Here is an 11,575-nt window from a genome sequence, read left to right on the forward strand (position 1 = left end):
TTTTTACTAGGATTAAATGTCAGGAATTGTGAAAAACTGAGTTTAAATGTATTTTGTGTATGTAAACTGCCGACTTCAACTGTACATACATACATACGGTATTACCGAGCGTAATTGGAGGCAATTATGTGGGACTTTGTCCAGACTTCAGGTTTATTGCTGCTATATTACAGGCAGTTATATGTGTTGGAGTGAGGACTTGTGTTGGCATGATAATTATTTTTGAAAAATGACAAACTTAAACCACGAAACACAACACAGACAGAACACAGCTCTTTCAAGTTAGAGACTCATACTGTCATTGGCCAAAGCTTGTAAGAGTATTTTAGTCTGTAATTCACACTGAATGTAACTGAATCAGTGAAGTTAAACAATATTGAAACAATAGAGAAACAGCACGATATTCCGTTTTGGCTTGCCAGGCTAAGAGTGTTTTGCAGGTTTGTTATCAATATGGTTCAAATGACGAAGTAATGCCCCCAAACTGTTGTTTCACTGGCATTATTTCTTAGCTAATGATTCATCAAAGCATGACAAAGGTCTGTGTGACCATATACTAATACAAATCCGCTGCTGGGATTTATATGAATGCTGGCCTATCATCAAAGTAAGTAAAATCGAAAGTTAATGTTTGACATTGAAAGAGGGCTTAACAGAACATAGACGCCATTTCAGGGTGTGAGGTGTGAACATTACAGAAAGAAGTCCCCTGAACAACTGGAATAGCCACATTTATTTATTTATCCTATTTATTATCGTACTTTATTTAGTAAAAAAGTAAAATAAAGTAAAGTGTATTTTCTAGTGAGACTTGCATAGGAAGGATTTTCTTTGCAAATCGAAGGACACTAGGATACTACCAGCACCGTGACAGAGAAAATGGCAGACAGATCATTCCTAGATCGTTTCCTGTGCTGTCACATTTGTTCAGAGACTTTCAGAGAGCCTGTTTCTCTGGGCTGCCACCACAGCTTCTGTTCCAGCTGCCTGGACAATTTCTGGGATCAGAATAAAAACAAGAACTGTCCGGTTTGTAAGAGGAAATCTTCTAAAGGTTTAGATATTAACTTTTCACTGAAAGAGCTAGCTGACAAATATGCAGGGAGAGAGAAAGCAGGGGAGTCCAGGGACATGACTGAAGAAGGAAGAAAAGATAAATACTGTATTCCAGATGAAGACAGAGAGTTGGTATGTAGTAAACATAAAGATGAACCTAAATGGTTCTGTGAGGTGGAGCAGAGAGCTGTGTGTCACGTCTGTGAGTCTCCTGATGATCACGAACACACAGTCATTCCCTTACAACAGGCAGTGAAAGACCTGAAGGAAAAAATAACATCTGATTTAGAGTCACTGCAGAACAAGCGGACCAAATGTGAAGACATAGAGGAGACATACAATGAAATAGTGTAATACTCCAAGAAGCAGCTGGGAGCGACAGAGAGACAGATCAGGGGGGAGTTTGAGAAGCTTCACCAGTTCCCGAGAGAGGAAGAGAAGGCCAGACTGGCTGCACTGAGGGAGGAAGAGGAGGAAAAGGGAAAGATGATCGTCAGAGAGAGGAAGAACATTCAGGACCAGATCACCTTTTTCACAGAAAGCATCACTGCTGTGAAACATGAGCTGCAGAAACAGGACGTACCATTCCTCAAGAGCTACAAACACATCCAGACAAGCTCCAGAGCCCAGTGCACACAGCTGGATCCACAACTGGTCTCAGGAGTACTGATAGACGTGGCCAAACACCTGGGCAACCTGCAGTTCAGAGTCTGGGAGAAGATGCAAGGGATGATCAATTACACTCCTGTGATTTTGGACCCCAACACTGCATACGGCACACTCTCACTGTCTGATGATCTGACCAGTGTGAGCCAGATGGGCTCAAAGCAGCACCTCCCTGACAACCCAGAGAGGAACATGATTTATGCCATAGTTCTGGGCTCTGAGGGGTTCAGCTCAGGAATGCACAGCTGGGAGGTACATGTAGAGGTGGGGGACCACTCTCACTGGTATATAGGCGTGGCCAAAGAGTCAATTAACAGGAAGGGGGAAGCATCTGTAACCCCAGAGTATGGATACTGGGCTATAAAGCTGAAGAGTGCTAAATACAATGCAGGAGATAAGACTCTCACTCTGAAGAGGAGACCCCGGGGGATCAAAGTACAGCTGGACTACGACAGGGGGAAGGTATCCTTCTATGACTCCAAAGACATGACACACATACACACTTACAATGATACATTTACTGAGAAACTATACCCATACTTCTCTAATGGAAAGGCTGGTGATGCCATCCATCCTGATATACAGATCTGCCAATCAGAGGTGTCTCTGACAGTGAAGTCCTTCCAGTGAGGTGTATACTGTATGTTTAGGAGGGGGTGGTAGTGGGGAAGGGTAGTAGACCCATGTGAGAGAGCTTTGTGTTTTGGTTTAAGATGAATCATTTGATAATGAAAGGGATTGTTCATTATTAATTCTGTTTCTTGTAGAATATATTTAGATTAGACAGATTGAACTACAGTTTAATTTAAGGGTTGTACCACAGCTCTCTCGGTGTGTTTATTGCACTGCTGGGTTTTTGACAAATGTTTTGCTTGTCAGCAATCCAGTTTTCAAGAAACTGTATGTACTGTTCAGAATGCATCACACAGGGATCATTTCTGTACTTTCAAAGTTACATAAACTATACACTACATGTGTATAGTATGTGGACACGCCTTCAAATTAGTGGATTTGGCTATTTCAGCCACACCCGTTGCTGACAGGTGTATAAAATTGAGCACACAGCCATGCAATCTCCATTGACAAACATTGGCAGTAGAATGGCTCGTACTGAAGAGCTCAGTGACTTTCAACGTGGCACCGTCATTGGATACAACCTTTCCATCAAGTCAGTTTGTCAAATTTCTGCCTTGCTAGAGCTGCCCCGGTCAACTGTAAGTGCTGTTATTGTGAAGTGGAAACGTCTAGGAGCAACAATGGCTCAGCCATGAAGTGGTAGGCCACACAAGCTCACAGAATGTGACCGCCGAGTGCTGAAGCACGTAGTGCGTAAAAATCGTCTGTCCTCGGTTGCAACACCCACAGTTTGGGGAAGGCCCTTTCCTGTTTCAGCATGACAATGCACCCATGCACAAAGCGAGGTCCATACAGAAATAGTTGGTCGAGATCAGTGTGGAAGAACTTGACTGGCACCTTTGGGATGAATTGGAACGCCGACTGCAAGCCAGGCCTAATCGCCCACATCAGTGCCCAACCTCACTAATGCTCTTGTGGCTAAATGGAAGCAAGTCCCCGCAGCAATGTTCCAACGTCTTGTGAACAGCATTCCCGGAAGAGTGGAGGCTGTTATAGCAGCAAAGGGGGACCAACTCCATATTAATGCCCTATGATTTTGGAATGAGATGTTCGACGAGCAGGGGTCCACATACTTTTGGTCATGTAGTGTATCTTGAAAACGTCATTGCTGACAAGCAAAACATTTTGCTATTATGTCAACAATGAACTGATGATGGACTAATGATAGTCCAACAAATACCAACATATAGTTTTTGGGTGGAGTTTTCCTTTAACAAGATAGAGAATAAACAAAAATATTTTCCTTCAACTCTAGAAACCACTGGCATCAAGAATTTGAATTGTACAAATTACATATACTTGTTCAATTGTGTAATAGTAATAGTAATAATCATAATAATAATAAATTTTACTTAAAACATTACATACTGTAATCTGAAACTCCTGGTTTACAGGCCACATCAAGCCTACAAGTCACAATATAATGGTTAGCTACTTGTTCTTACTGACGTTAAGGGAGAGGCTGTTGTCCTGGCACCCCACTGCTAGTGATGTTATGTTTGATACCGGAGCTCTGAGGCATGCGTCGAAATCGCTAAGCAGTTTACTTTGAAGCAGTGTGCCGATGCTTGCATAATTTTATCAGAAGCCCATGATCAATGACGTCCGAAGCTTCGTTTTTTGTCGAACAACCACCTGATAAGTTTGGTATTGGTTTCGGTAGAAGACAAAAAGGCTACCCTGCGTCATCTATAATAATTTGGCTGTTCTAAATTATTTTGATCAGCAGGTGCCACTAGTCTACTTTTCGACACAAATGGCTTGAAATGCTCACTGCTTCAGGAAGCTTCGTTTCCCCTTCACTACCCACTGCTAAGTCTCTGACCTCCTCCCTTTAAGCTGTCTCATCGCTGTCATTGAGGATGCCTACCACCATCGTGTTGTCAGCAAACGATGATGGTGTTGAGTTGTGCGTGACCACGCAGTCGTGGGTGAATAGAGAGTAGAGGAGAGGACTAAGCACAACCCCCTGAAGGGCCCCCCAATAGAAACTTTTAATCACCCGCAATCTGCATTGAGAATGACTGCCAGGTTAGGAAAGATTGATTATGGAGACTACCTAAATAATTTAAACTGGAACAGCCATCTCAGTAATGGGTGCAAAAAGTCCAACTACTAACAGATTGGACTAGTTTGATGTTATGTATGTTTGTGTAGCATAAGATTAATCAACCAACCAATGTACATGCAAAAACACAGGTACTGAAACAAACAATTCTGAAAATCAACCTGCAATAGAGCATGCTGGGAAATATGATAATCATACATTTGTTATTTGACTCAACAAGCTTGTTCAACTTTAGCTCACTTTGAACAGAGTTTGTTGATTCAACATACAATTGTTAGGCAACCAGCTGCAATAGGATTGTCAGTTTGGTCAACATTTGGGATTATAGCTGGCCCAACAAACAGTACAGTGTTGCATTCCAAAGGCAAACATGAATTTGTAATTTGACTCAAGTTTCTATACATTCAGCTCACTGTGAGCAATTTTTTTATTGAGTGAACAAACATTCACACATTAGCTCAATTTCTTGTCCTTCTGAAGTCCACCCAACTCACAGAATAACGCTGATTAAGCAATTGGTTAAATTGGCTTTTTATTTAATCTTTGTGCGCAAAAAATGACTAAATCAATCATCAAAGCATTCTTCTTCTTGTGTCAGACTCTATCTCAAACACACACTGATGAACTCATGCATATGCCTCGAAGTCTCCATTGTCGACTCTGATGCTTTGATGAATCTGTCACTGTTTGCACTGTTAGTTATACTTTATCAACTGACTAGTACACTGGTAGAAGCTTGCAGTCGCTGGGAAAAGCCTTGAGAAGCACAACTATTGTAGCTAATCAAAATGCAGGTGATTGTTTTTTGTTAGATAACAGTAATGGGAAAGTCAAAGCTATGTCAATGTGAAAATTGTGAAATATCATATTACATATGTAGACAGTGCACCCTGCATACATAGGTTTGAACGTTTCTCATATTTTCTAAAAAAACAAAGTCTATTGTGTTCTTCCCTCTAAAGTCTAATGGAACTGATTACTAACAGTTTATCTATTAGGGAGTTGAGCAGCCAAAGCGCTTTACAATCTCAGACAAATCTGCCCTCTTATCAGCTAGTTGTGCTTTATTATTATACTCCCGAGTGGCGCAGTGGTCTAAGGCACTGCATCGCACTGCATCGGGGGGTATGAAAAAAAAATAAGTAATGTATGCACTAACTGTAAGTCGCTCTGGATAAGAGCGTCTGCTAAATGACTAAAATGTAAATGATATGTGAGAGTGCTCTCTAGTGGGGTTACAATGGAACTGCAGGTGTCCTTTATTTATACCGTTGAGCAAGTTTTGAGTGCTGTTCCTCTCAAAGGGGTGAATCCATAGAGTTAAATAGAGGACTCTAGATGGATAAAACCCATTTTGGAATTGCCATTGTAATCGAGGGCTTTCATAATTTTAAAGTAGTCAAGTGTGTGGGACTTCGTACGGGTTAAGGATGGATCGATGACATGACTCCATCCGGGTCATCAGGAGGGATCAGCCAATGAATTATACTTGTGAGCAAACATTCCATAACAGTAGGTGGCAGTAATTACCCAACCTTGGCTTTATACCTGTTCATAAAACACACTCTAGGTGGCAGGCAGTATGCACCCTTTCAGTTTGTTTGCCAACTGATAGAAGTAGTAGAAGAAGAGAATGTACTACATCAAAGGAGATTGTCTCAATGGCGCTGCCCGTGTGCTCACAGACGCCATATAATAATAAGCCATTTAGCAGACGCTTTTATCCAAAGCGACTTACAGTCATGTGTGCATACATTTTTACGTATGGGTAGTCCCGGGGATTGAACCCACTACTCTGGCGTTTACAAGCGCCATGCTCTACCAATTGAGCTACAGAGGACCACATGGGACATATATAAAGATAATATCTCTATTTCTCTGTGGGTGAATCCTAACTTCCACTTCAGTCAGATTTCCACTTAGTCTCCCATTGACATCAATGCATGACTAGGTTAAAATCTGACTTAAGTGGTACTTTTCCCCCAAAGTGACATGCAAGTTAAGTAGAGCAGGAGTCACTGGAGCTTCTTATGGTTAAGAGGTGATCCTCTCTCTACTGTATGTCAAAGTGATTCACTCTGCATTGACAACATTGAGACCCATATAAAAGCATGCGGTCGAATCATAATTGTTACATATTGATATTCATCATCCTAATCATCATCATCATTATATAATCATCATCATCGTCATATAATCTTTACCATAATCATCATCATAGTCAGCCTTATCATAATCATCTATCTTCGATATATCATCTCTAGAGAAAAGTAGTTGTATACACTTAAACGCTCAGAAGATAGATTGAGAAAGGTTTAGTAAACAACAATAAAAAATCAGGGTTAACACCAAAACTAGTGTCCTGTTGACTATCAGGCAAAGAAATGCCAGCTAAGATGCTAGTTAATAGAAAAGATAACACCAAAAGTCCTGTCTGATATATTGTTATTACTCATAGGATACTGGTGAATGAATGAATGGATAAATGAATGAATAAAAAAAATGTTTTGTGTCAAATCGCCAATTGGCAACCCAACCCTTATGGGATTAATTGACACATAAACAAACATTACAATCATTCACTGTGGTAATTAAATGATAATTCTTCTTCCGGTGTTCTCTGCATTGCGCATCGCATAAAGAGTGAAAAAATGTAAGGTAAAAATTAATACATAATAGTAAATAAGGTTATCCAAACAATAATTATATCCCTAGATCAGTAAAATAAGTCGGAAGTTTACATACACTTAGGTTGGAGTCATTAAAACGTGTTTTTCAACCACTGCACACATTTCTTGGTAACAAACTATAGTTTTGGCAAGTTGGTTAGGACATCTCCTTTGTGCATGACACAAGTAATTTTTCCCAAAATTGTTTACAGACAGATTATTTCACTTATAATTCACTGTATCACAATTCCAGTGGGTCAGAAGTTTACATACACTAAGTTTAGTGTGCCTTTAAACAGCTTGGAAAATTCCAGAAAATGATGTCATGGCTTTAGAAGCTTCTGATAGGCTAATTGATATCATTTGAGTCAATTGGAAGTGTACCTGTGGATGTATTTCAAGGCCTACCTTCAAACGCAGTGCCTCTTTGCTTGACATCATGGGAAAATCAAAAGAAATCAGCCAAGACCTCAGCAAAAAATTGTAGACCTCCACAAGTCTGGTCATCCTTGGGAGCAATTTCCAAAAGCCTGAAGGTACCACGTTCATCTCTACAAACAATAGTACGCAAGTATAAACACCATGGGACCACACAGCCGTCATACCGCTCAGGAAGGAGACGCGTTCTGTCTTCTAGAGATGAACGTACTTTGGTGCAAAAAGTGCAAATCAATCCCAGAACAACTGCAAAGGACCTTGTGAAGATGCTGGAGGAAACAGGTACAAAAGTATCAATATCCACAGTAAAACAAGTCCTATATCGACATAACCCGAAAGACCGCTCAGCAAGGAAGAAGCCACTGCTCCAAAACCGCCATAAAAAAGCCAGACTACGGTTTGCAACTGCACATGGGGACAAAGATCGTACTTTCTGGAGAAATGTCCTCTGGTCTGATGAAACAAAAATAGAACTGTTTGGCCATAATGACTATTGTTATGTTTGGAGGAAAAAGGGGGTTCTTGCAAGCCGAAGAACACCATCCCAACCGTGAAGCACTGGGGTGGCAACATCATGCTGTGGGTGTGCTTTGCAGCAGGAGGGACTGGTGCATTTCACAAAATAGATGGCATCATGAGGAAGGAAAATTATGTGGATATATTGAAGCAACATCTCAAGACATCAGTCAGGAAGTTAAAGCTTGGTCGCAAATGGGTCTTCCAAATGGACAATGACCCCAAGCATACTTCCAAAGTTGTGGCAAAATGGCTTAAGGATAACAAAGTCAGGGTATTGGAGTGGCCATCACAAAGCCCTGACCACAATCCTATTGAAAATGTGTGGGCAGAACTGAAGAAGTGTGTGCGAGCAAGGAGGCCTTCAAACCTGACTCAGTTACACCAGCTCTGTCAGGAGGAATGGGCCAAAATTCACCCAACTTATTGTGGGAAGCTTGTGGAAGGCTACCTGAAACATTTGACCCAAGTTAAACAATTTAAAGGCAATGCTACCAAATACTAATTGAGTGTATGTAAACTTCTGACCCACTGGGAATGTGATGAAAGAAATAAAAGCTGAAGTAAATAATTATCTCTACTATTATTCTGACATTTCACATTCTTAAAATAAAGTGGTGATCCAAACTGACCTAAGACAGGGAATTTTTACTAGGATTAAATGTCAGGAATTGTGAAAAACTGAGTGATAAACTGCCGACTTCAACTGTACATACATACATACATACGGTATTACCGAGCGTAATTGGAGGCAATTATGTGGGACTTTGTCCAGACTGCAGGTTTATTGCTGCTATATTACAGGCAGTTATATGTGTTGGAGTGAGGACTTGTGTTGGCATGATAATTATTTTTGAAAAATGACAAACTTAAACCACGAAACACAACACAGACAGAACACAGCTCTTTCAAGTTAGAGACTCATACTGTCATTGGCCAAAGCTTGTAAGAGTATTTTAGTCTGTAATTCACACTGAATGTAACTGAATCAGTGAAGTTAAACAATATTGAAACAACAGAGAAACAGCACAATATTCCGTTTTGGCTTGCCAGGCTAAGAGTGTTTTGCAGGTTTGTTATCAATATGGTTCAAACTACAAAGTAATGCCCACAAACTGTTGTTTCACTGGCATTATTTCTTAGCTAATGATTCATCAAAGCATGACAAAGGTCTGTGTGACCATATACTAATACAAATCCGCTGCTGGGATTTATATGAATGCTGGCCTATCATCAAAGTAAGTAAAATCGAAAGTTAATGTTTGACATTGAAAGAGGGCTTAACAGAACATAGACGCCATTTCAGGGTGTGAGGTGTGAACATTACAGAAAGAAGTCCCCTGAACAACTGGAATAGCCACATTTATTTATTTATCCTATTTATTATCGTACTTTATTTAGTAAAAAAGTAAAATAAAGTAAAGTGTATTTTCTAATGAGACTTGCATAGGAAGGATTTTCTTTGCAAATCGAAGGACACTAGGATACTACCAGAACCGTGACAGAGAAAATGGCAGACAGATCACTCCTAGATCGTTTCCTGTGCTGTCATATTTGTTCAGAGACTTTCAGAGAGCCTGTTTCTCTGGGCTGCAACCACAGCTTCTGTTCCAGCTGCCTGGACAAATTCTGGGATCAGAATAAAAACAAGAACTGTCCGGTTTGTAAGAGGAAATGTTCTAAGGGCTTAGGAATTAACTATTCACTGAAAGAGCTAGCTGACTCGCATGCAGGGAGAGAGAAAGCAGGGGTGTCCAGGGAACCGAGGAATGATAGTTATCCAAAGGATGACAGAGAGATCATTTGTAGTAAACATACAGATGAACCTAAGTGGTTCTGTGAGGTGGAGCAGAGAGCTGTCTGTCACGAATGTGAGTCTCCTGATGGTCACGGACACAAAATCATTCCCTTACAACAAGCAGTGAAAGACCTGAAGGAAAATATTACATCTGATTTAGAGTCACTGCAGAACAAGCGTACCAAACGTGAAGACATAGAGGAGACATACAATGAAATAGTGCAATACTCCAAGAAGCAGCTGGTATCCACAGAGAGACAGATCAGGGGGGAGTTTGAGAAGCTTCACCAGTTCCTGAGAGAGGAAGAGAAGGCCAGACTGGCTGCACTGAGGGAGGAAGAGGAGGAAAAGGGGAAGATGATCGCCAGAGAGATGAAGAACATTCAGGACCAGATCACTTCTCTCACACAAAGCATCACTGCTGTGAAACATGAGCTGCAGAAACAGGATGTGCCATTTCTCAAGAGCTACAAACACATCCAGACAAGCCTTAATGCCCAGTGCACACAGCTGGATCCACAACTGGTCTCAGGTGCATTGATAAACGTGGCCGAACACCTGGGCAACCTGCAGTTCAGAGTCTGGGAGAAGATGCAAGGGATCATCAAGTACACTCCTGTGATTCTGGACCCCAACACTGCTGAATGTAGGCTATATCTGTCTAATGGTCTGACCAGGTTGAGACATTTAGGCAAAAAGCAGCATTTCCCTGACAACCCAGAGAGGAACACAGAGCATGCCCAGGTTCTGGGCTCTGAGGGGTTCAGCTCAGGAAAGCACAGCTGGGAGGTGGAGGTGGGGGACCACCCTCACTGGTATATAGGTGTGGCCGAGGAGTCAATCAACAGGAAGGGGAAGGCATTTGTAACCCCTGGGTATGGAGTCTGGGATATACAGCTGAGGGATCATGAGTATAATGCAGGAGGTAAGACTCTTTCCCTGGAGAGGAGTCCCCAGAGGATCAGAGTGCAGCTGGACTATGACAGAGGGGAGGTGTCCTTCTATGACCCAGAAGACATGACACACATCTACAGTCATAAACACATGTTTACCGAGAAACTGTATCCCTACTTCTCTAATGGAAAGGCTGGGGATGCTGACAACCGTCATATACAGATCTGCCAATCAGAGGTGTCTCTGACAGTGAAGTCATAACAATGAGGTGTGTGTGTGTGTGTGTGTGTGTGTGTGTGTGTGTGTGTGTGTGTGTGTGTGTGTGTGTGTGTGTGTGTGTGTGTGTGTGTGTGTGTGTGTGTGTGTGTGTGTGTGTGTGTGTGTTTGTGGACATGTTTAACTATTCTTGTGGCGTCCAGAAGTCCCCACAAGAATAGTAAACAAACAAACATTTGACCAACTGGGGACATTTTGTTAGTCCCAACGAGGTCAAATGGTATTTCTAGGGAGTTTAGGGTTAAGGTTAAAATTAGTGTTAGGGTTAGAATTACGTTACGGGTTAGGGTTAGGAGCTAGGGTTAGTTTTAGGGTTAGGGTTAAGAGCTAGGGTTAGGTTTAGGGTTAAGGTTAGGTTTTTGGGTTAAGGTTAGTGTTAGGGTAAGAGTAAGGATTAGGTTTAAGGTTAGGGAAAATATAATTTTGAATTGGACTGAACTGTGTGTCCCCACAAGGTTAGCTGTTCAAGACTGTGTGTGTGTGTGGAAATTGATACGTTTTTCAGAGACCTGTGTCTCTGTCATCTCTACAGCCTGATCTTAACAGATAGATTTCCAC

At 41.4% G+C, this 11,575-nt stretch overlaps 1 protein-coding gene and 1 pseudogene across 1 annotated transcript; both read left to right on the forward strand.

Annotated features, from left to right (window-relative positions):
- The first annotated feature begins 554 nt into the window (after nt 1-554).
- Nucleotides 555-2,781, forward strand: LOC121584245 (annotated as a pseudogene).
- Nucleotides 2,782-9,038: 6,257 nt separating this feature from the next.
- Nucleotides 9,039-11,052, forward strand: LOC121584246 (zinc-binding protein A33-like). The gene has a single exon (XM_041900079.1). It carries the CDS (start codon nt 9,560-9,562, stop codon nt 11,000-11,002), a length of 1,443 nt encoding a protein of 480 aa, XP_041756013.1. The 5' UTR covers nt 9,039-9,559; the 3' UTR covers nt 11,003-11,052.
- Nucleotides 11,053-11,575: the final 523 nt, after the last annotated feature.

This window comes from Coregonus clupeaformis, chromosome 16 (genome assembly GCF_020615455.1).
Source record: "Coregonus clupeaformis isolate EN_2021a chromosome 16, ASM2061545v1, whole genome shotgun sequence".
NCBI classification, from domain to species: Eukaryota; Metazoa; Chordata; class Actinopteri; order Salmoniformes; family Salmonidae; genus Coregonus; species Coregonus clupeaformis.

Coding starts and splice junctions, on each gene's coding strand:
- LOC121584246 (XM_041900079.1), top strand. CDS start 9,560: ATGGCAGACAGATCACTCCTAGATCGTTTCCTGTGCTGTCATATTTGT.